Here is a 25,300-nt window from a genome sequence, read left to right as displayed (position 1 = left end):
ATAGATGTAATTTCTGATTTGAGGGAGGAGACTCACACGATTGTGTGTGGAGATACTCTTAAATGGCGTGTGCTCCATAAGTATCGTAAGAGCCCCAAGCACATCTGATTACATTTTTGCGGCCGTGTGGGGTCACTAAAATTTTAAAAGTCAATTAGGAGGTTAAAAATTGGTATGAGCAGACCCCACGTAAAAAGTCAGAGGAAAAAATGATGTGGTTTGGTTCTGCATATTCTCAGTTGAATTGTTATTATTATTATTATCATTATATTTTTTATTTTATTTTTTAAATTATTTAATTGTTTTATTAATGGCTTCTAGACAGATTGAGACACGACAGTGGAGACGTTTTCTGCTAGATGATGCTACTCTTATCTTACTTTTCTACTCTTAAACCATTATTTCTAAAAGTCAGTCAATCTGTAACCAAACTAAAAACGGATCCCTCTTGGACCCTAATCTTGGCAAAATTTACTACAGTCAATCCAAAAATTAGGAATCATTGTCAAATGAGGATACATCCTGGTGTTTAAATCGCTCGAAGCAAAACCATCCCTGATTTAGGATTCAATGCGTGTCTCTCCGGTGTGGGTTCGCTCCTCGGGGAGGGCAGTTAAGGACGTATTGCACATCCTCTTGCTGCTATTGCAGGCCAGAGGCGTTAGGTCTCTAGGCAATAGCGAGCAGGAGGATGCACAGTAGATGATAACTCAGGAATATTGGCTAAGACATAGTCAACACATTTCGGTCTGTCAGGTAGAGCGTGTGTGCTCTCGACGGGGTCGCTAACGACTATCCGAGCTGACCTTGGGCAAACTTTGAAGGCATCGGAAATGGAGGTTCCACTGTGCACATAAAAGCGGACAATGATATTACAATCAAAGGTCCATTTTGGATTTGATTGAGTCAGAATTCTATTAGGCGTGTATTCATCTGAGTGTAATCATCATCATTGTCCAGAGTAGACAGCCGCAGTGTATTTAAGTGCACACATGACAACACAACACACCTCGGGAACCCTGCAAGTCGCCGGCGCCAAAAAAGACACGCGGAAAAAGAACAAAAAATCCTTCCAGCTTTTATCCATTAACGAATAAAATGAACCCATTAAAAGGCTTTCAGTCACACCTCGGAGGAGCTTTTGCGAGCTGACGAGGCATCACGGCTGACAACATGTCCGAAGAAAGCCTCTCGCTGTCCATCAGACGTGTTTACGATAATGCTAGCGCTATCACCAGTGTTTAACAGCGGCATTAGCCTTGTCTTATCGTCGGCTCCCATTACCCGCTGAACATGCCGCACAGCAACAACCCCTCCATCCTCCTTCTGGCACACGCAATAATGCTGCTTGGTGGGAGTTCTCATCTGAAAAATTCTTTCACGATTGCTAGGAAGGCAAAGTCGTGAAGTGTGAAAAAAAAAAAAAAAAAAAAGCCACGCCGGAGATGTCTCCAGGCTGTGCGAATGATACGGAATGATGACTAAAGACAGCGAGGGGAAGTAGCAGATGCTCCGTGGGACTAATTGTGTACACGCAGGGGGAAACCAAGTCGATGAAGACGAGTGACAGCGCGGCAGCATCGAACGGCAGATGCCGTAAAATGGCCGACGGCCCGGTGGCGCAGCGTCCCCCGTAGAAATCAACTTTCATGTTGGATGGCGCGATCGCCGCCTGACGCTTCAGGGCACCGTTGTCACCCCGGCATCTGTTCCTCAAGTCTTCGCCGGATGTCATACGGCCCACTCGTCACCCGAAAATTTGCGCCCAGGTGTTTACTTAAACGGTTCTGTTACGAGAATCTTGCTAATGTTAATTCAAATAGGAAGGATAAATCATGAAACGATGTGACGAGATGTTTTCAAAGTACTACAAGTTCTAGAAACCACTTTTGCCTTTGGCTCTTTTTTCCTCTCTGGCGAATGAGCCAACGGGAAGCTGGCAGAGACGTCCTTGCGACTGTGCTCGGACACGGCGTTGCTGTGGTAACTCACAAGTAGAAGGCGAGCTCGGAGAGACTTGAGATAGGCGTCATCGACTCGACAGCTTCGTCAGCATGAGCTCACTAATAACACCCCCCCTCCTTGCCTGCTGACTCGCATGGCTGCTTTGTTGTGAGGCCGCGCTGTCATTGAAACTTTCTATCATGGCGACTTGTTGTCCTACGTGACGGGAGTTCTAATAGAATCGCTCAAACTCTGCTATGTAAGGACGCCATCGAGCCCAATGTGCCTTCCCGATTGGCCAAACAGAGCGGCCTGTCAGCAGGAGACGCACGATTCCTAAAGTATACGATGACATTGATTGGCACTCGCTGTAATGCACCTTGGAACGCTTCCGCTTGCCTCGATGGGGTAAAGCAAAGACCGCCTGAGTGCGTGCAATGATGACTCCTCCGTATTTCAGATGCCGTTCCGGCTGGCATTTTTGTTTCCACAAACATCAGCTGGATTTTGAGAGGGTATCAAATATGAATTATCTTTCCTCTCCGCTATAGGTGTGGTCTTTTTTATTGAACGGCTCAAAGGGGAATTACGTCAATCAATTGCGCGCATTTATTTTATAGCCGGAGGTCTTCAGGAATGCCTTGGGCAGCAAAACATGAGATGGCAACTGAACTGATCTTCGGTTTTTAACAAATGGCCATTCAGTGCTCTTCAAGTGGACCAAATTTTCCAAATCATCATGAATTCCATCCTACGATGATCCCACCTACGGTATAAAAACAAAACGCTATCAATCCAAGTAATTCACCGTCCATTGAATAACCTTCTCGAACCCCTTCTGCATACCTCAAGACCTCCAATATCCTGCCGGCACTTCAAAAGCAATCCATGGCGGGCCAGCGGTAATTGAAAACGCCTCCGTTTGTTGCTAAAAACACTGCTCCAGAAGCTTCTGATTGCGCTTTGTGCGTCCACCGTAATCATCTTTTTTTCAAGTGTCAGGCTCTGTTAGTCACTCGGCACGTACAGAACAACGTGCTTGTCCTTGTCAACATATGGACGAGGTCGTAAAGGAGACAAACTCTTGCCTTCAAACCTCAACATGAACATTGCTGGATGGAAGAAAGGAAAGAAAGACGGACACTTTGGCTGTCAAGGGCAGACTTGTGGTCTTCATCGCAACACAGCGTGAAGCCGCAGAGGCTCCTTGAAGACGGTGAATATTCACGCCGGTGGCATTTTAGCATGTGCGGGAGGATGAACGAGAGAGAGAGAAGAGAAGCAAGGGCATTGATCAATGTCCCCATTTGGTGTGAGCAAAGACAGGCACAGGAACGGTTGGCGTCATGTGGCACAAGTCTTCAAAAAGCCACGAGATGAAACCAATTTGAATTAATTAGCAGAGATATGATGGCCAGGAAAAATATTCTGCCTGACCTGAAAGAACCTTTCAGCACATTGCAACGAAACAAAGGCGAAAAAAACTCCACTTGCCTTATTTTGTGATGAGCTGCTGTCACCATTTTTTTTTTGCCCATCAGCAAGTTCCTGTTAGCCTGTTAGCTTAATAACCGCAATAAATAAGCAAGTGAGGAGACGTCTCCTCGTTAAAAATGAAATTCGAGCTACTGCTTTAACGATTTCGGCCTCGCGCGTATCAATAATAGTCCGTAAACAAGTCGAAGAATCGAGGTGCACACTGACTGCTACTACATCTTTAATTTGAGCATCTGGCCAACTTTCCAAAGGAAGTGCTACAGTCCCGATACGCGAATTGCTCAAGCCAAAATCGTCCAATTGCATTTTCAAAGTGAGCGCTTTCATAATGAGAACTGCACAGAAATTCATTTCAGACGCACAAAACACTCAATTGTGCAATCCAGTCGGTTTCCGTTTCCCAAATGAGCTCCACTGACAGCTTTTTCATCTTTCTCGGAAGCCGAATACTCTGGCGAGTTATAATCGGACATGTCCGGGGAGGACTTCCAACAAGCCAATCTATACACCACAAAGACAATAACAATGACAGCAAAATGAACAAACAGTCTGATGCGTCATAATCCGTTGACACATTTCAAATCAAATGTGAGTTTCTATTGATCTCTGTTTGGCTGCCAAGGTTGCTTTGAGCTAATCACTGCGGGACAAAGTGCTCATTAGGGACTCCTCGCTTCGGTTTAAATAAACTCATATCGTTTATAAAGGGTAATCTTGGGATAGCGCTTTCCAACTCAACGATGAGTCACGTGGTGTAACCCAGGGACACGTATCGAGTCACCTACGCTTTTGTTGATGTTAAGAACCATCGACAGCTGGTGAAGCAGGCTATGAAGTAGACACAGCGAGGTTGGTCTCCTCTTTAGCAGCTATGACAGCTTTCCATTTTTTGGAGTGTCTGTGGGGAACGTTTGTCCATTCACCTGGAAGAACACTTGGTCGGAGGTCAACGGCCTTGGACCTGACAGCGGGCCTACTGGCTCCGCTCCAGTCTTTGTTAGTTCATCCAACTCAAATTCAGCCAAGCATGTCTTTTTGGAAGTCACTTTGTGCTGTGCCTGCCACAGGAAAAGGGTCTTTCCCACAAGGTTAGGAAATGAGTGTCTCAGTGAAATGACAAATTAAGATTGAGGGGGCAAGCCTTGATTGAGTAATTCCCTTTTTATGTGCTGTAGTTTGTATTCATTATTCATTCATCATTTGAGTTTCTTGGCATTCAATTCAAGGCCATGCACCCTTCACAAAACTTTTCTGTCACCTTGACGCACAAATGCTGTAATACGTGTCGTTTGTTTCCCCTCTCACTCCCCGCTTTCAATTTGTCACCCGGTCAAGCGCTCTGAGCAGCTCAAATGTCTCTGAAATGCCTGTGACTGCGCCTGCATATGAGACGCAAAGTGTACCGTGACGGGCAGTGACAGGAGTGTCCACTTGACGGCACCTTTTTTGTCGCAGAGAGCAGCTAAACCTAAAAATATGACAGCGACAATTGTTGGTCGTAGACATCGGCTGCCGCAGCCTGTGACCCGCCGACGTGTTTGAGCCGCGTCTGGCGGTAAAGTGGGTGGCGGCAATCACAAAGACGGTGCTTGAAGCGAAGACGCTGCCAAAGCATTCTCTGTCAAGTGTCCTCATGCGCGACTCTCAGCCGGCAATTGCCGCTGATGCGCCATCAACATATCAACGAGGTCGTAAAGCCGAGCCGCCGTCCACAATGGAGCAGCTGGTAGCGGGGGGGGAAAGTTACACTTGATCGCTGTCTTATCGAAAATTTGCATTGAATTGAATTTCTTAGCTAATTTTGTAGGGGGGCAGAATCGTTTTTTAATCGTTTTCAAAAATGTTTACTTTGTGCTAGCCTGAGTATATTAGCTATAGCTTTGTTTAAATATATGGATTTGTATTACCGTATTTTCCGCACTATAAGGCGCACCTAAAACCCTCCAATTTTCTCAAAAGCTGACAGTGCGCCTGATAATCAGGTGCGCCTTATATATGGACCAATATTGAGCCACTTCAGCAGGCGTGTCCAAAGTCCGGCCCGCGGGCCAAATGTATATATCTTATATATGGACAAAGTTTTAAAATGGGCCATTCATTGACGGTGCGCCTTATAATCCGGTGCGCCTTATATATGGACAAAGTTTTAAAATGGGCCATTCACTGAAGGTGCGCCTTATAATCTGGTGCGCCTTATAGTGCGGAAAATACGGTACATAATAAAATTTGACCTTTGACCTTCCTTCTCTTTCTATTTGTGTGATTTTTCTTCTTTTGGTGTAATCAGCAGCATCGTCTCATATTTTGCTGTTTCTCTCCAGATGGAGGAAGTCATAGCGCGCATGCAGGCTGAGAAAAACGGCATCCCCATCCGAACAGTCAAAAGTTTCCTCACCAAGATCCCGAGCGTTTTTTCAGGTGAGGCTCACCTTGTTCTCATGTCACCACCTGAGCTAGCTGCCACCCACAAAGCGCTCAGCTGGTCGAATATTTTGTTCACGCAAATTTTTGGGGAAATCCAGCAGTGGCGGAATGTCAGGAAGAAGACAAACGATCCGCTTTGTAGTGTCATATTCTTCGGAACCTTTTTATGCGAACAGCTAATGCTAGCAAAGACTCTTTGACATGCTTTTTCATTGTGTAGCCAGAGATTAATAGCAGGCCAATCATGAACACTTAATAAAAGAAAATGCTTTGGATATCAGGAATGACCCACTTTTATTGTATTCCAAAGCGACAACGCACTTCTCTCTTTCCTGTGAGGTCCTATTTAAAATATATATATATTTTTTTTTTAGCAAGATGTTGCCCTCAGGGCTCCACCAGTGATACAGTATTGGAATTGTGGTGATGTGATGAAACAATACACATTGTAACCGTTGTGAGTCCCTTTTTTTCCACTATGCAGGTTTTGCCTTCACTTTTATTAATGAGCAATGTTAATTCCCATTAACCTGCTTCTAAAATTGTCAGCTGCGCCCTTGCACGCACAAGCAAAACTCGGTCATATTTGGCATTGTTTGAAGATGACCTCACACATCACATTTAAAAAGTGGCTCATGTGTGAAGATGACGTTTCCACTCATGACGGTAAGATCTGGTTTTATGCGGTTACGTCACGATGCAAGGAAAAGCAAACCAAACGCACATTAAGAACGGCTTGAAAGACGGAATAGAAGACGGACGGCCGCGGGGACCACCTGACATTTCACACTCGCGTCCTCTCACCTGACAGTTCGGCAGACAGCAATAACCGCTCAGAGAATATATTTATTTATTAGGAGCTATATTTAGCCTAAAATGACACAAGTCGCAGGTTGTGATGAGAGAAGGGGGCGAGAGAGAAGAAGGTGCTGCTCGGTTGTGTGGTAATGATCGCATTGTACAAACATATTTAGCCGCCATTTTGTTTCATTTGACTCAAATGTGTTCTATTATTTATGTGTTCTACTCTTGGTTTTAAAGTTCATTCATGTAAAAAAAGGTAATCCTATTTTAAGATAAACTAAGATTTATTTTGCTGTGAGTCACCCACCATCGTGTTGTTACTGCATTTGCTAAGCAGCTCATGATACCTGCACTCGTTGCAATTAACGGGATGTAACTTTGAAGAGGCTGTCAGAAAATAATAGCTGGGATGTCATTCGCCCACGCTGTGGAAGGCGAGAGGAATTTCTATGCGCTGTGATGATGATGTTGAAGATGATGGACAGCGGGTTAAAAGTGCCGACGCTATCGTTCCCAGAAAAAGTACAGATGTCTGCGTGCTGAGCGCTGTGGTTTATCTTTTCAGGTTCTGATATTGTTCAGTGGATGATCAAGAATCTAGACATCGAGGACCAAGGTAAGAGAAGACTATTTAGCCACATGCCTCGAGTTAGCAATACCACGCTATACAATTAGAATACAGTAATCCCTCGCTACATCGCGGTTCGTTTATCGCGGCTTCACTACATCGCGGATTTTTTTCCAAATTAAAAAACATTTAAAAGTAAAAATGAAACTTCTAAATTGAGGAAACATGTGTCTAACCTTTAGGACAATGTAGTATCATTCCAAATGTTCGTTTAAATTCCTTTAGAAGTCCGTTTTCGCGTGTTAGCACGATCGCGAATTAGCATCTTTCTGCTAACTCGTTAGCCTGCCCAGTACTTCTTGTTGGTGGCCGTACTTCGCGGATTTCACTTATCGCGGGTGGTTTTTGGAACCAATTATCCGTGATAAACGAGGGGTTACTTATTCAGTGACGTGCGGTGAGGATCATGACAGGGGAGGCACTGACGTGTGTCCCCCGGTAAAATTTGTCCGACACCTAACCGTGTCACAAAAAAGGTTGGTGAACGCTGCTCTAGAGTAGCTTATTCATTATTTAATTTAAATTATTTTAATTAAAATCCCATATCAGCAGTCTTCACACATAAAAACACTCAATAAAGCACATGGTTTTCGATCGTGCGTACTACTCTGTTTGAAAAGAAATGCTCCGAAGTCCCGTAGTCCCAATCAAACCTTTTAACTCCGGAGTTGGTCTTCCTTTACTGATGACCTCCTGCTTTGACCGAAAATCCATAGTTGAAAATCGTTTGAGTTTGCATATGTAATCCTCCATTGTAAAACGAAATGTAAAAAAAAACTAATGTAAAACGAAATAAACGGACGACTGCTCATCAGTTGTTCACTGTAAATTTGAACTGAAGATCACTTATTTTACAGGTGGGCGCATGAAGCATCCCGGGATCACTAGCGCTCCCTGCCATAAGGCGGGAGAACTTTTTTTTGTTGCCTCTGTTGGGTCTCTTTTCAAAGCCGTTTTGTTCATCTAAAGCACACGTGTCAAACTCAAGGCCCGGGGGCCAGATACGGCCTGCCACAGCATTTTATGTGGCCCGCGAAGACAAATTGTGCATCAAATTCGTGTGTCATTATTAGAATTGCAAATTGTCTTCACTTTTAATAATATCTTTTGTTTTTAAATACTTGACCAGTTTTTACTCGTCTGATTTGAAAACGAGTTATTTGTCAGTTTGTTTGGTAGCTTTTACTGTATATAATATGAGGTGCTCATACATTTATTTGGGTTGACAGTCATAATGGCCCTCCGAAAGAAGATGACCACAATGCGGCCCGCGAAAAAAACGAGTTTGACACCCCTGATCTAAAGCAACACGACGTTACAGACAGATGACAAAAAACACTAGATATTATATACATCAGCTTAACTACGGAAATGAGTTAATATAGCCACAGTGTTTGAACATTTAAACAGTGACATAGAGACAGACAGCAGTTCAGTCTAACTGCATAGCCTGTCAGCATAGGCAGCCGTGTGATTACGCAATCCTCAGAGGAGGCAAGGCAGGAAGTTGCCTCCTCCCAGCGACTCGTCTTCGGTTTTAACATTACCATAAAAATTCAGCGATTTTGGTTCAAAATGATACAAAATTACTGAAATTAAAAGGAAAATGACTATAATAAAAACAATTGAATTTGTTTTTTCCCCTTTTCATGATGGCAGGGGAGGCATGGCCTCCTCTGACCACACGTCCCTGCTGTCCTTTAAGCCAAATTAAAAGTTTCCAACAAGCTGCTATGAAAAGTCACAATGCTGCCATTTGGCAAGCCTGCTCCAGTTAGTTTGTAGTTTGGCAACAAAGAGGGAAGATTCAATTGAAATCCTTGGCAACTTGATGTACATTTAATCAACGACAAGTCAAAAGGCGTTCATTCTTTTATGGTCGTATCAAAAAACAAACCACACACTTGAATGGATATTCATAATCTTGCTGGGTGACTGCACTGCATTAGAGTGCAAAATAATGCAAACACTGAAGAGCTAAAATGTGTGTGTGTGCCAGTGAGGTGATTATATAATATAATCCTTCAGGTTACACCACAGAAGGGAAGTGTTTGTACGTAAACGGCTTTGAATAAATTATGAGTCATCACTTATTGATAAACGGAGCCCTGTTGCACACACAAATGTACGCGCACACACACACACACATCAGCTGCAGATACATCTGTGTGTGCCTCAACAAGAGAATTTGCCAAGATGCAATTGTCTGGTCCACCGTAGATGAGTGAATACTAAACTGTTTGGACCGAGGCGTCGTGACACAAACTGGTGTGATGCGGAAGCGCACTGATGGCTTTTGACATCATTAAAAGGTTACGGCTTCAGATGTGTGCCAGGTGAAGGGCACAGATGATGATGATGACGATGGTTACGTGTTTTTTCATTACGTGATGGTTTAAAAATCAACGACAGTTGAGTGAGCGCCACGGGGAAGCAGATTTTCTCCGCAGCCAGTCAAGCAGACGCAACACGGCTGATTGGACTGATGAGCTCCTCCTCTCAAAGTCAAGTGGCCCCCTTTTGTGTTCGGTTTCAATACAAATGTATAATCACGATAATGGACATATTGTGAAATTAATATTACTCTGCAGTTACTAAAGCAAGAAACAGATTTTAACTTCCAATATACATCATTTACGTCACAAACGTCAATCATTGGGATTATCATAATTGAACCAATCAGGAAGAAAAACTACTTTGTGAGTGTGGAATCTAAAATCTGACTAAATTCAGAAACGGCAATTTCACTGATGTTTCCTTCTTCCCAGTTGAGGCACTTCACCTCGGAACGCTGATGGCGGCGCATGGTTACTTCTTTCCCATCTCAGACCATGTCCTCACCCTCAAAGATGACGGCACTTTCTACAGGTTTCAGGTGACAGGATACAAGTTCTCTTTCACACACCTGAAAGTCATTCTATTAGGAACACTTCTTGGTAGAATCCCGTTCACAACACCACAATGTAAAACCTTGACCTCTCCTGCTTTACTGCGACAGATGCCATGATGCTCCGATACCCCCCCCCCCCTCCTCACATGACAACACGCCATATGTTCCTCCGTCAGAGATGTTGTGGTTTCTTTTTCACGTGCATCTGGTTTTCTAATTTGTGCTTGCAGACTCCTTACTTTTGGCCATCAAACTGCTGGGAGCCAGAAAATACAGACTACGGTGAGTACTAGCCAACAATGCAAATTGATGCAAATAAATGTATTTATTTGGGTTCAGTTAAAATTACAATCACACAAAGGTTCAAGTCTATTTGCCAATGATGCGATTAGGAGGCGAGCGGCAGCAATTTAGACCCACTGGAGATGCTTGATGGATGACTGGCTGACTCCAAAATACTTTACCGTAATCCAGAAGAGATTATGGCATGAAAAAAAAATTTGTCGCATTTTTGTAGTTTCCTGCTCTTTGGGAGTTTGAGCATCTTCCCGCGGTGGCTTTGTAATAGAGTTGCAAAAATGAAACATAAGTGACTTAAGCGTATCGCAAGCTAAATTGGAATTTAACCTTCGTCTAATTTCATCAGACAGACTGATTACGGCGAGCGAAGGCAGCATCGCGACTTGTGTGTGTGTGTGCGTGCACCTGCTGAGCACATTAAGGAGGAACATTTCAACCGATGAGCATTTGGCAGCGTATTAATTCCAAGTTTTTTTTTTTTGGCTCGGTCTTGTTTAGAGTCGAGGAAGTAGGTCACGGCGATGTTAGAGACTCATTGGCAGAATGAAGGATTAAATCTTTTGAAATTTAAAAACAGTCCAAGGGCTTAATGACCACCTAATGGTCACTTTACAATGGGATGAAGGGAGGATGATAATGGGCAGAGACATCAAAAGTCAGACACACATGCGCACACACACACACACACACACACACACACGCTTGCAGAGGCTCAATGCACGGTCAGTGACCTTTGTGATTTACAGGCCAGTTGAAATGTGCAGTTGAGAGGATTAAGTGAATCAAAAGCAGGGCCACTTAAAGCCAGGCCGAGATCCAGTTCTGGTCTAACCCACCTCCATGTGCCCCCCCCCCCCCCCCCTATTATTCTTTCAGCTGTTTACCTCTGCAAACGAACAATGCAAAACAAAGCGCGTCTGGAGCTTGCAGACTACGAGGCGGTAAGTGAAAGAGCGTTTAGCCTTTTCGTCACTTTCGGGTTTTTGTTTATGTTCCGTGTATGTGAACAGAGGTCATTAGTCACGCTATCCAGCCGTGCGCTGTACAACAAACATAAATGGTCCAATCGCCTCATAACGTCTTTGTTTTTCCTTTCAGGAGAGCTTAGCAAGACTACAGCGAGCTTTCGCCAGGAAATGGGAATTCATTTTTATGCAAGCAGAAGCACAAGCAAAGTAGGTTTCGATCCGCTTTCACGTCGTCGCGCATGAACGTGTGCTGCCGTAATCATCAAGTGTCTCTTCTTGTTTTCTCTTCAGAGTGGATAAGAAAAGGGACAAAATTGAGAGGAAAATTCTCGATAGTCAGGAAAGAGCCTTCTGGGACGTGCATAGACCGGTGGTGAGTGCTCTTCGTTAGTCTCCGCTGTGTCCTAATTTAGAACGGGGGCCGCCATGTGGCGTGACGGGGTCTGTCACCAGCGCAAAATACCAAGTCGATAAGTGTCAGAACACATCAGCGCGGTTGCTGCTCGCTTAGCATTAGCCTTTAACGTCACCCCTGAGGTTAAAGACGCTCCGTCGCTGCCATCCTCAAATAGCGTCGGCCTCACGCCTAATTGCCAAATAACACTTTCAATTTATGCGCGCTCGGGGCAAGATAATCAATATTAATTCCGATTTGACAGCGACGTTGTGGGCTCCCTGCTGTTGTTCTCGAACAGATCAGAGCGATTTAGTCAATCGACCTGACTTTGCATTCTTTAAGTGCCTTCCGTTGCCACTATCCATGTTTAATTACACGACGTCGGGTATGTCCTGGAGACGTCTCTGAAAGTATTTTTTGATCATTTTAAAACATTCTGAACAATGTGACGCATGATTTTGTTGTTTTTTAGTTGCAGTACATCACATGTTCCATGTTTAGGGAGGTGGCGTTCTGAAATTTTCGAAACAAATTACGGCAATTTGGCGGTTCTGTAGCTGGATTAAAAAGAAATGCTCAAAAGAAGCCAAACCATTGAATGAATTCTCTTTCAACTTCGTTCTTACTCCCAGCCCGGATGTGTGAATACCACAGAGGTCGACATTAAGAAGTCCTCCAGAATGAAAAATCCACACAAAACCCGAAAGGTACGCGCAGTTGATTGGCGGCGCAGACAGTTTTGGACTAGAATGCTGTGCAGCTGATTTATTTCCGGTTTCTCTCGTCCCAGTCCGTGTATGGCCTGCAGAACGACATCCGCGCACACAGCCCCACCCACACCCCAGCGCCGGAGGCCAAGCAGCCGACAGAAGAGGAGCTGCAGGAGCAGGTGATCTGACGTCACGCTCGGCTCGCCGCTTAACATGCAGACCGGCTGACTTTTGCCCGCTTTGCTTTCAGATCACATTTTGGCAATTGCAATTAGATCGGCATCGACTGAAAATGTCCAAAGTGGCGGAGAGGTGAGCGAGGCTGATTGAAATTTCACTCAGTTTGTCCATCGATGCATTTAGCCGGCCTTTGAATGCTTTCACGTGTTGCGCATTGAGGACGAGGATCCCACCTGCTGCGACCTTGAGGATCAGGGGTGGCGTCATCGGCCGTCGATAGTGTCGGTGGCCCGTAAGGAGTTGATTGATTATCTCCTTACTGAATAGGAAAAACAAACAAGCTACCGAGTTAGCTTAGCCAACTTTAGCCCCATTTTCTGACACCCACATCATTCACCAAAACAGACCCGGCCTTTTAAAGCCATACACACTCAAAGTCACAGATACTACGGTAGATGGCAGTACTTCCACTTGTTGTCTTGTGTGTCTCCTTTAGTTTGTTGGGCTACACGGAGCAGTACATAGAATACGACCCCTTCCTCACACCCCCGGACACCTCCAACCCCTGGATCTCAGATGATACCACAATGTGGGAGCTGGAAGCCAGGTGGGGACACAACTAAATGATCACGTTGCATCAAGCGCTTCAACCAATTTCAAATTCGTCCACGTGAAAAGTTATTTTCAGCCTGTCAGATTCACGTTGTTGCAACCATAATCTCTCAATTTCCACTCCAGTACCAATTTCACTCCACCTAAAGAAATTGGGGCACCAACTACGATCGATCACGCAGCATTGCATTTAAAAGCCTGTAATGGATGTCAGAGGACATACACCCATTGAACACAATTATTGGCAGCTTACTGTCTGGATTCACATCATCAGCACAAAGGATTTGAAAATAACCACATTACGTGAGCTTATTGATTGGCATTCTCTTGTGAACAAGCGAGAGGACAGTCCAGGATAAAAAAGGATCATTCAGAAATCAGAGCAAAAAGGGATGCACCAATTTGAGACGTGGGTCAATTGACGGAGCCCAGAGTTCAAAGCAAACACGATGACGCTGCATTTAGCTGTTATGCTAAACATGTTGTATTTTCGTCAATGCAGTAAGGAGCCCGGCCAGCAGAGGGTGAAGCGGTGGGCTTTCGGCATCGACGAGGTTCTCAAAGACCCCGTGGGGAGGGAACAGTTCCTCAAGTTCCTCGAGTCTGAATTCAGCTCGGAGAATCTAAGGTGGGCTATTCTCCAAGTGGATTTCAGGACGTCATCATCAGGAAACAACACTATGCGAGCCAAGACGATTGTGACGGCCGCTTGGATTTAAATCTCCAGCTAAACGTGACGCGCGCTCACGCTGAGCTTTAAATGCTTCTCATCCTACTACAAATGTTAAACCTGCACGGGGACAAGCCTCCAGTTCCCACATGATTCCCCACAGTGGGAGTGGGAGGAATGTTATTAATATGCTCGGTGCAGGGATGAGACTGTGGAGAATTTAATTCACACGTTTGTCTCCCCCCCCAACGAATGTGCGCGCACACATTTGCAGATAAGTACAGTCACAGTCCGCCCATACCTGCACATGGTGTCACAGGCATCCCTCAGTCTGTGGGGGGAGGTTGTTGGGGAACTGGGGTGCAATTATATTATTTTTCAAACTCATTCAGATCTATTGAACAGCGACATAATTGCGGAATATGTCAACAACTGCACGGCTACGCAGGAAGCGTGTTTACAGAGGGTAGAAGTGCGGCTCGAAGCTTTGCCAGCGTTTTTGTTCGTCGGCACAACGGCAGCTGGAGTAAGCGCAGGTGGCTGAGAATCCTCCGCTAATTGGTTTATTCATGGCGCCATGAATAGTGCACAAGTTTGAAAGATGCATGCAAACAGCCACTTATGAATAAAGCATGGCGCTGCCACCGACTCTTTTGCGTTTGCAGGCGGCTCCTTTCACCGAGCGCTTTGTGGCAATGTACCATTAAAGCTATTATTCGTTGCTGTTTTCCTCAATTCAAAATAGGATTTTTTTACTCATTGGGGAATACATGAGATTGCTTAGAAGCTTAGAAGTCATTCGTCAATTTTAATGACAGCGGTACCTTGAAACTTACCTGACTTCAAAATTAGCAGTCGCACGGCAGATAATGAAGCGTTGTTCAAAAATGAGGCTTCAAGCTGTTCATTGTTGCTCCCAGCTGAAGAGGACTGCCAAACAAAACATAAACAAAAGATACACATTTTAAACAACCGCAAAACAGACGAATGAATAGCATCACCGTTGCGGCGGTAGAACTGTATGCGACGTCGATTGGAACAACACGTCATTTATTTTTTATCCTCTGCAAAGAAAAAAAATGCAAATTTTACTGCAGCTTACTGAGAAGTTCTGAATAAGGCCTGGCAGGTTATCTAAGTGATTTCATTGGCTAATATTAGCTAAATTTCCAAATGTCATTCATCTGAAAGGTTCTGGCTAGCAGTCCAGGAACTAAAGAAACGCCCTATCCGAGAAGTCCCGACCCGGGTTCAAGAGATCTGGCAGGAGTTTCTGGCTCCAGGCGCACCCAGCGCCATCAACGTGGACTCAAAGAGCTATGACAAAACCACTCAGAATGTCAAAGACCCGGGACGCTATGCCTTTGAAGACGCACAGGTATGCCACTCCGTCAGCACTGGTGCGGTCCCTTAATGGCCAAATTAATAGCGCACTGGTTGCTGCCACATCTTCATTCTTGCTTTCGAATGAAGACACGGCTTTGCTGTGAAGCTATCCGGCATAAATAGCGTGCGACAGCCGCATCCGATGTTTTGATGCATTACTGTCATGCCTAACAGGAACACATCTACAAGCTGATGAAGAGTGATTCCTACAGCCGCTTCATTCGCTCCAGTGCCTACCAGGAGTTATTGCAGGCCAAGAAGAAGGTAACATATTTCAATTGTGGGCTTTTTATTTACACGTGAACAAAAATAAGAACAGAATTTAATATCTTACCATCGTGACTCAGCCTCACGCAAACATCGCCACACAGACACACGTGCGAGTTTCAGTGCCGCATTGTTTTGCTGCAGTTTCATTCTTTATCATTGCAGGTTATGCCGCAAGCTGTACCCCAGGCACGCACAGTCACGCTTTTTCAAAGTCACGCTCCTCCACTTGAAACCCGGTTCCGCTAATCCCTTCCACATAGAGCTAAAGTAGACGTGGAGCTGCTGTATGCTCAGCGCACAATACAAAACAAAACAAAACAAAAAACCAGTTACTGATGTCTTCTTGGAATATTCCAACCAGGGATGAAAATGCAATCAAAAAGCATTTGCATGATTGCAACATTTGTGTTTGTGCCTATGGGAACAAGCTGTATGCATAAAAATGATTAATACTGTATGTGCTCCGAATAATCCATTGAATAGTCCACTGTGTTTTCTTGATAGCTTGTACCTTTAACCATTAAAAACAGTGGCCGAGGTGTCTTGAAAGGAAAATGCCCCAAAGCTTCACAATCATAGAAAACTTAGAAATAGTCTCACAGCACTTATTTTCATGCAATAATGTCAAAGTAGCATACAGCAACGTCTTAGTAAAACAGCAACCAGCGCACAGTTAAGCAAGCAAATAATATGCCAAAATGATATGTCGGTTAGTGAAAATAATGTCTCACAGAGCACAGTCGCGGAATGAGCACATTTAGAATTGCTAAAGGGTTAATGTGAATTATTAACCATCTTGCTTGGCGGCAGTGGGTGAAAAAACATGACGTACCTTATGCTAATTACGATCAAGGTCTTCTTATCGTTGATGCTGCTGCGAATTTGGTCACCTTTTACCTGCGCCTGTTAGCACGAATCCTGCATGTGTGCAAAACGATTTCATGTGGAGAACAAAAATAAAAATAGCAGGTGTCACATGCATCAGGTACAGCAGACATACGGTCACACACACTTTATGAAAATAAGCAGGAATTACATTTTCACACGGCACTGGTTAGTACGTCCGTCTCACATTTCGTGTTGATTCGATTCCACCTCTCGCCCTCCCTGTGTGGAGTTTGCATGTTCTCCCCGTGCCCACGGTCCTCCGGTTTCCTCCCACATCCCAAAAAACATGGTTGGTAGGCCGATTGAGCACTCCAAATTGCCCATAGGTGTGAGAGGTTGTTCGTCTCTGTGTGCCTGCCTACTGCCTGATGACTGCTACGATAGGCTCCAGCACGCTGGCGACCCCCGTGGGGTCAAGCGGTACAGAAAATGGATGGATATATTTTCGGTAGATAGCAAAGAAAATAAAACACAACATGGGTCTCTTCCTGATGTGACTTTCTTCTCCGGCTTTTGGGGTCCTTGCGCCACCCCGAGAGTGGGGTGCTTGAAAACGCATTTTCCCACAGAAAGTCAACTTTGCATTGCTTTTGTCATGGTTTGGTTTCTGGAACAAAAAAGCAAAGCTGGCTGTTGTTTCTGCATGCAATCCTTTCAGGCCCAGTCAGGAATAAACCTCATACAGGTTCATGGGGAGTTCAGTGTAAGCAGTGTGAAGTAGACATCCCTGTGTGTGCACAAATTATCTCTGTGCCGCATTTAACAATCGCGGAGGACGATTCGGAGTTGCTGAAACGGTCAAAACGAAGGACATGGCAAACAAAAGAGGCACCCACGCGCCAGTCATACCAATGAGGTGGAAAAAAAAAAAGCCGCTTATGAATAGACTTTGTTTTCAGGTGGGGATGACAGGCGCTCCTGTCTGGCATCTAGGCCGCAATGAAGAATAGTTTTGGGTTGGGAGGCTGCGGTCATTAGATTAATCAGCCACCGCTTCTAATTAGAGTGAGAAGCTTCAACCTGATATCCTGGCAAAGAGAATGTTGGCATTGAGGTTAGGAATCATGTCATCACGTCAGATCGCGAATGAGGATAAGGATTTTAAATCAGTTTTTAATTTTGTAGCAAATGCTACAAAATGATATTGTGCAGTTGAACCTGGCTACGTTTGCTCAAGTGCCTGCGGATACGATTGGTCTGTCTAATCATAATCAGACTCGAAAAATACTCCGATATTACTACATCCGATACCAAACATACTGTGACACTGAGAATTGCACAAGTTGCACAAACGCACAGCCACGACTGTTTATCAGGACACACTTCACAAATGTGACAAATGAGGGTGAAAATTATTTTGTTTTATTTCTTTTGGAATTTGTTCCTTTGGAAATGAGAAGTAACAATGTCTTTTGGTTTTCTTACAGAAGAGCAAGAACCTCTTCTGAAAACTGTTCTTTCCAGGTAAGGCCGCAGACATGATAACGTGCCGTATATTTTTGAAAAGCACTTGTCCTCGTTAGGTGTGTTTTTATTCCAGCTTTCACACTTTTGTGTCACTTTCCACCGCAGGAGAGGCCAGCCAGGATCCAAGCGACGGACTAGTCGTGTGCCATCATGCTAAAAAAAAAGAAAAGAAAATCAATGCCATCTTTCTCTCTCTCTGGGACATGGAGAGCAGCCATGTCATCTCTCCATCATCATCATCCTCCTCATCGTCATTGACGAGGGAGCCAGGCCCGATCTGTTTGTTTGTCGTCCACCAGCCGTTGCACGTCCACTGAGAGCGGGATGTTCCTTCCGCTCTCTCCTCTTACGGTCACTTGACATTAGTAAAGAAAAAAGACAAACAAGAGGCATCGTGAGACTTGAGATGAAGGACAAACCTGGTGAGATGAGAAAAAAAAAAGGCCAAATCTTTTTTTTTTCTTCAGTAGTCACTGCTGGATCGGAAGATGTCTTTCACTTCCGGCGAAAACAACAAATGATGTCAGAGAGAGAGAAGGAAAAAGAAAAAAAAACACACACACACATAGAAAACAAATAAGCTTCTAACGATCAATCTTAGCCAGTGTCATTGTTCGACATGATGATGATGATGAGGTCAGACAGACTTTGTCACACTATGGGAAAGTGTTGTGGAGAATGAATATACAATATAGATATATATATACACACACACACACACCTATATTACGATGATTGTTTAGTGTGCATTAATTTATTTTCTTTTGCTTTGCATTAGTTTACCGCACTCCAATAATTGGTTTCCACTGCACCTGTAAAAAACGAGAGGATACTTACTGTCTGCTGTCTTATATTACAACATAATTGTTTTTTTTCCTCTCTGCATTTATTTTTATACCATATTTAAAGACACTTTGACTTACTTGTATGATTAAAGTCGGCCCTCTGTCTGTTCTTGTGGCTCGTTTGTCGTTCAGCGTTCAATGTGGCCTTTCAGCCACCAGAGGGTGATAGCTTGTTTGCCAAAGAAATGAGGAGAGGAAATGGCGGGATGGTGGGAAGAAGAGAAGAGGGCTTCTTTAGACACCGCAGGCTGTCATCAAGATTAGGCGTGCAAATATGTGCACTGGGTCGTTGTTTTAATTTCATTTTTCATACTTTTTTTTTGTCTTAATCTGGCCATTCTTCATTTGATTTCTATTTTTTTTTTGGGCTTGTCTCCCTCTACTTTCCACATTTTCCCAAATTTGTTTGTGGTTCCTTATACCCCCTTTTTTTTTGCGCAATTTCTCGTTTCCTTTTTCCATTTTTGGCGGGGTTTCTGTCCTTTGACTATTTGTTTTGAGAGTAGCCGGTTTTGTTCTTTCATAATTTTTTTGTCATTGTATTTTTCCACTCCCCCTTTTCCTATTTTTTCCCGAGAGCAATTTATACAAAGGGTTTTTGTATTTCATATCTTTTTTTTCCCAATCTTTTTTTTAGTGTCTTTAAAAAAATTAAAGAGACAGAAAAAGATATGTATATACACTTTAATGTGTATTTAGTTTGTTTTCTCTGTTTTCGCATTTTTTCCTGATTAATGTTCAGTTTTTTTTTTCAAATAATTGTTCTATCCACCCCAATTAACGTGGTTCCCGTTGTGCCTGCTGTCTCTCCTCTAAACATTCTGTCCAGTAACAAAAGTCAAAATATGATGCATCTTCTCAACTATATATACACAACTACATATAAGGCGTGGCTCAAGAACGATAGGAAAAGCCATCAGTCTTGATCAAGTATCAAGAATCAGGCACATAAATAAAAGGAGTGAAGGTTGCTTGAATCACACAATGAGGGCCAATAGGAAAAAAGCCTCCCATTCTTGAGGAGGGAAGGAAGGGGCTGCTGCTGATTCAAAGTAAGTCACAAGGCTTTACAGTCAGCGGATCACTCTGACAGTCTCGCTGCACGCAAACACACACAGGACGCACACACACTGAGATGCTTTCGCCGTAAGACCCGCAGGCGCTCTCTCCGACCTTCATCCAGGAGCCAAGAGATGACAACAACATGACTGACTACTCATTGTTTTCAAGACTTTGACTCTGGAAGAAGAGCAAAGTGGGAGGGCGAGCCTCAGGGAGACTTACGGACTTTGTTGTCATGGAAACCAGAGTCTGGCAGCGGACGCAAGGACAGCCGAAGGTGGAATGACCTGTCCAGACCGCATCCTTGACACGTTACTGTCACGCTGAGAGGTATGACTCACTTTGCATAGACTTTTGCTCTTCAACGCTTGAATCACATAAAGCTCAAATAATATCTCCATTTTAATTTAGAGCTGAAAAATTACACGCAAGCCTTCCATCTTGAGAGGGTGCCCAGAGGGGCCCCCTTTGGGCTACACTGCGGCCCCTCTGGGCCCCCCCTTTACACGCCACTGAAATTAGACCCTAACAACTCAACGATATGAAATGGATCGGTCCAATTATTACAAAACAGTCACTTTAGCTAGTTTAAGAAATTTAAAATTCAAAGTTCAGGTTGCTCCCAGTGAGCAGGACGCGACTCCTCGTTCCGAAGCAGCGTGTAATCGGAGCATCTGTACTTATTGACTCAATCAATGTGGGCTGCTTGACTCCCACTGCCGGCCCACCCTGAGTCCAAATCTCCAACTTGAAGGAACTTTGGATCAAAGTGTGCTGCAAAAATGACTATAATTAGTAGCCGCAGATCGCTAGGAATTGGAGTTTGCGATGATAGTGCAGATTAAGAGTGATTGAGGGGAAAACAGTCCGAATCATGCCAGCATATGACGCAGTGTTTTCTCTGAAGGTGTTGCTCCCTAATGCGTGCGACCCGCGCTTAAAGCGTTTCGCCTTCTGATCCGTCTTACCGAGGCGGTGACAGCGCCACCTTGTACAGTGTGCGCCGACGTTAAAAGAGGATTTAGCCAGACACAACAAGTCCTTTTACCAAAGGCTAAAGACTTTCAAACTGCACTTTGATGGAAGCTTTGACACGTGAAGAAAAGGGGCGAGGGGGTTGGGGGGCTCACAGCCTGCACTGCAAAGACCCTGTTGAAATAGTCGTTTTGGGAAAATTCAGCTCCTGAAGCTCGTTTCATTAAGCAACATAAAATTTGGTGGGCATGTCAATCATGGGTAGACCCACAAAAAAATCTCAAGAACTCTTAGACGAAAGGACAGAAAGTGTGCCATTTTGGTTTAAATCAGACATTTTGGGGTCATTTTTGCCATTTCCAGATGTCTACAAAAAATTGGTCAGATTGCGATTCAATTTGAAGCACCTTCACCCGTAAAGAGTTAAAAATTGGAACCCATTTCCACGGGCATGCATAGAATTGCAAACGGCTCCTACAAAGCCAGTCAGATTGTCCAAATGAATCAAATAGACATTGATTGATTAATTAGCTTAAATCAACAAAAGGACATTAAATAGAATCAAATCTGGGAATATTTTGGTTTGTGGTTTTTGGACAAAGGCCAATATAAACCAACTTCAAAAGCATTATTAAATGCCGTCACCGAGTGGCCCGCTCTTGATTGAAGACTCCGAAAAAACCGAGAAGTCTCTCTAATTGGCCGTCATTCACTTGTAAAGCGTTCCATTTGGCTGCCGAGGCGAAGGCGTTCTCTTGCACTCGAGTCGGCACTTTACAGGGAAAAGCTCAATATCTGCGAGTCATTATCAAGATGGATTGTGGTGACAAACAGGCTGCCCAAAGTGCCTGCAGCAACCTCCCGGCCATGCGAGCGTTTGACACATTGACGCCGCCGAGTAGACCCCGCCTCTCTCCTGCTCCCGCCCCTCTGCGGAAAAAAAAAAAAAGCAACAACAAAAAAACAGCCCAACTGTTAACGGGCCGAGTTTGGGAAAATGCAACTAACGCAGATAATGACACAATATTCATTCTGCCGGGCATCCGCTCCGCTCCGTGTGTGTGTGGTCACGCGTGGAAGTGTGACTTAAACGGCGCTCTCCTCTAATTAAACACACTTTGCAGCATGCGTTGGAGGCGCTGCGATAATTGAGACATCAGGTCGTGTTTGTTTTCGATTTCCTTTGCAGACGGGGACGTCTTTTAAAAAAGATCCTGCTCGGGCTTTTGAAAGCTGAGCCATTAAAGTGCCGCTGTGGAAAATAAAATGCCGCAAAGCCTAATGGCTGTTCTCTTTCTGGTATTTGGTTCTGGTATTTGTAATTTCATTAGAGGCTTGAATTTTGGAAGCAAGGTCTGCCACACTTCAGTGAAGCATGTCCCCCAAAGAATTTGCGGTCGCGCTGCAGTCGCAGAGATGTTTACGTGGGCGATATTAGCCTCGAGCAGACGGAGAGCTCGGCTTTTTTCCACCGCAGTCTCCTTCCGTCGGCGGGACGCTGGAATGATTAGTGCAAGCGTCAGACGGAGTGACAGAGTGGGGAATGTTTTTTTGGGGGGGGGGGGTATAAAAACAAAGTTGTGGGGAGAGACCCCAAACCTCAACATCTTCACATCCCTCTTCCTACTGTCTCCTGACTCAAGCCACGAACCGCCCCAGCTCGGCAGGCCCCCGCCCTTTGCAAAACCTCAAATCCCTCAACCGAAGCCTCAGATTGTCCAACCGCAGGATTGATGAGGAGAGCTTGTCAGGACCGGCGCTAGCAGGCCTGGTTGGTAGGAAGGAAGCTCGGCTGCAGACTCGAGGAGCCATCCGTCATGTCCTGCGTACGCAAACGGTCCCATCATCCCTTCTTGTAGCACTAACGGCCGCCATGACATCAGGATCACGACTGTCACAAAAGAAGTCCAAACTCCAAGGCGGATTATTGTCAAGTAATTTGTTTCAGGGTGGGTTGAGTCGCAGGTCGGAGACATTCGCCAAGCAAGAGCGAACGATGGCCTTGAGGCGCTTCGCTTCTTTTTTGGTCTTTTTCAGGAACATCTGCTCAAAAGATGCTTGAGTGATGGTCAAAAATGTGCTGGCGCTAAACACTGACGGCACGCTCGCTGGCAGACGCGGGATCGATTCTCCCTTTATGACGTGAGAACGATGCAGAAGACAATCGGAGAAACGGCAGGTCATTCTCAGTACAGCCTTAAAATAAAAGCATATCAGCAAAGAGAATAAAACCAGGACCAGGACCAAGACCAGGGGGGTTTCCAGTCTTCTCCTCTAATGGCATGCAGATGGGCCTGTCCAATGCCGGTTTACATATTTGCAGCATAAAGTAAACAAAAGACCAGTTATTTCGCCCGACGACTGGACCAATAAAATCAACTTCCTCTTCTCGTTAGGCGTGCAAAGTGCATAATTTGAGTAGAGGGCTTTGTTTATCTTGGGGAGGTTTGCATAACCCAAAACAAAGACAATGAATCCCAACTATTCTTGGGAGATTGAGTCCTGTTCGATACTCATCTTCCAAATTTGATTTCGACTCGCCGTTACCTGCAATAACAACCCAGGCTAAACTTAGCTCCTCCCACACATGCAAAGCTTCTCTCTTAATTGAGATCTCACGTAGAGACACAAAAACAAGTTGGATGAGGGAGGTAGCTCCAGTTTGACAGTGGCCAGGAACTGTCAGATGCTCGGGTGAAGCAGCATTGAGTTGTATTCAGACAACTCGCCTCGTCTCACGCACTGAACAAATGAAAGCCGCAGGACCTCTTTGAGGGCCCACATTGAAGGGAAAAACTTGTAGTTTGACATCCGTCCTTAATTTTGCTGACAAACCCCGCATATGTGGAGACTGCGCAACTATGTATCCATCGATTTCGGATTGCTCTTCTTGATGGATATTTTATCTGGTGAGGTGAAGAGCTGAGTTTGCGAATAATAGACCGCAAATGCTTTCACTGTCAAAAGCATGCCAAGCCGATGCTGACAAATCCATCTCAGCAAGGCCAGACAATAAAGGTGGTTAGCATGAACGTGTGGTATGAATCTTCTCTGATCAAACCAAGACAGATGTTTTGCGTTTCGTTGCTAACGTGTGCTCATTTGTTATGTGTCCGATCTAGAATGCTGTGGAGAATAACCATCGCAGTCTTACTGGCCGGAGTGCTGTGCGGCACGGCAGGAAGCAAAAAGACCCGGCCGCAGGGCCACATCCCGTCGCCGTACAAGAGCAAAGGCAACCTGTCTTCCGAGCGCCACCAGCGGCTGGTGCAGCCCAAACCCGAGGTGCTCTCGTCCAGCCGCGAGGCCTTGGTGGTGACCGAGCGCCGCTACCTGCGGCGGGACTGGTGCAAGACCCAACCCCTGCGCCAGACCATCAGTGAGGACGGCTGCCGGAGCCGCACCGTGGTCAACCGCTTCTGCTACGGCCAGTGCAACTCCTTCTACATCCCCCGGCACATGGGACCCAGCGGCTCAGCCCACGGCCAGAACCGGGGACAGGGAAGAAAAGGCCACAGCAAGGCCCAGGAGCCCTTTCAGTCATGCTCCTTCTGCAGGCCGCACCGCGTCACACAGCTCACCGTGCAGCTGGATTGCCCCGATCTGCAGCCGCCTTTCCGCCACCGCAAAGTGCAGCGGGTCAAACAGTGTCGCTGCATGTCCGTGGACGTGAGCGGACACGGGAAGCTGTGAGAACCGTGGCGGGAAACTCACAGATGATGCCAAAAATTAGCCTGCCTCTTTGCTTGGAACTGAAGACACTGATGGACAAGTCTGGCACGTGTCAGTCTGGACCTGCCATTTTCCTTTGCTGCCAGGGGAAGGAGTCCAAAAATCGAAAGAATATCCTGGGCCCAAACTGTGAAAAGCTGTAGAAGACGTTCAGGCGGACTACTTTTCTGAATCCTTCTCCTTGCCTTAAATCTATTGAGTGTTGCACAACAGGAGGCAACCCAATAAAGACTTCCGCCTCTTTGGACACACAAGTATACGATAAAAAAAATACTGCTCAACATGTTCTCACAAGTATTTAGTAGGAAATCACACAAAAACTACAAATATGATAAATACATATTTCAATGTCAAAATTTTATGAATAATCTCATTCCCAGAAACCTGCTATACACATTTTCTGGCCACGCCGTAGCTCCACCCCGAACACATATTTTCTATAGCTAAAATGTTTTTGTGCAAAATCCTACTAAATTCATGTGAGAACAGGCTGTACTACTGCATGTGTAATTAAAGTACAATGCAATATATAAAACAATATCAACATGTTATGTATGTAAGTGTGCATTTGTGAAAAAGTATATTAAATCTATTTCATATAAACAGTTTTTTTTTTTTTTTTTTGCATGGCAGCTGACGAACAGGAAAAAG

At 44.9% G+C, this 25,300-nt stretch overlaps 2 protein-coding genes across 5 annotated transcripts in view; both read left to right on the top strand.

Annotated features, from left to right (window-relative positions):
- The window catches only part of rgs7a (regulator of G protein signaling 7a), a 30,900-nt gene extending 11,911 nt beyond the window's left edge, over positions 1-18,989 (top strand). The window contains exons 3-18 of one of the 2 annotated variants that reach the window (XM_037272661.1): positions 5,763-5,859; positions 7,235-7,285; positions 10,066-10,172; positions 10,418-10,469; positions 11,364-11,428; positions 11,586-11,662; positions 11,747-11,828; positions 12,485-12,559; positions 12,643-12,741; positions 12,813-12,874; positions 13,239-13,349; positions 13,857-13,982; positions 15,216-15,402; positions 15,585-15,674; positions 17,996-18,032; positions 18,141-18,989. In XM_037272661.1, the coding sequence (XP_037128556.1) occupies positions 5,763-5,859; positions 7,235-7,285; positions 10,066-10,172; positions 10,418-10,469; positions 11,364-11,428; positions 11,586-11,662; positions 11,747-11,828; positions 12,485-12,559; positions 12,643-12,741; positions 12,813-12,874; positions 13,239-13,349; positions 13,857-13,982; positions 15,216-15,402; positions 15,585-15,674; positions 17,996-18,016 (1,302 nt within the window). In that variant the 3' untranslated portion in view covers positions 18,017-18,032; positions 18,141-18,989. Of the gene's footprint in view, positions 1-5,762; positions 5,860-7,234; positions 7,286-10,065; positions 10,173-10,417; positions 10,470-11,363; positions 11,429-11,585; positions 11,663-11,746; positions 11,829-12,484; positions 12,560-12,642; positions 12,742-12,812; positions 12,875-13,238; positions 13,350-13,856; positions 13,983-15,215; positions 15,403-15,584; positions 15,675-17,995; positions 18,033-18,108 lie in introns of both variants that reach the window. The other variant, XM_037272662.1, reaches the window with a different exon arrangement.
- A 904-nt stretch (positions 18,990-19,893) lies between these two features.
- Positions 19,894-25,252, top strand: grem2a (gremlin 2, DAN family BMP antagonist a). Of its 3 annotated transcripts, none has more exons than XM_037272673.1 (3): positions 19,894-20,272; positions 22,955-23,092; positions 24,040-25,252. In XM_037272673.1, the coding sequence occupies exon 3, from the start codon at positions 24,041-24,043 to the stop codon at positions 24,608-24,610; it is 570 nt and encodes a 189-aa protein (XP_037128568.1). In that variant the 5' UTR covers positions 19,894-20,272; positions 22,955-23,092; position 24,040; the 3' UTR covers positions 24,611-25,252. The 3 variants fall into 3 exon arrangements, with proteins under 3 accessions (XP_037128568.1, XP_037128567.1, XP_037128569.1); XM_037272674.1 differs by lacking the exon at positions 19,894-20,272 and adding an exon at positions 21,946-22,866; XM_037272672.1 differs by lacking the exon at positions 22,955-23,092 and having other exon boundaries at positions 19,900-20,272.
- Positions 25,253-25,300: the final 48 nt, after the last annotated feature.

The sequence above is a fragment of the Syngnathus acus genome, chromosome 15, assembly GCF_901709675.1.
Source record: "Syngnathus acus chromosome 15, fSynAcu1.2, whole genome shotgun sequence".
Lineage (NCBI taxonomy): Eukaryota > Metazoa > Chordata > Actinopteri > Syngnathiformes > Syngnathidae > Syngnathus > Syngnathus acus.
The sequence above is the reverse complement of the archived record's forward strand: the minus strand, read 5'-3'. Positions and strand labels throughout refer to the sequence as shown.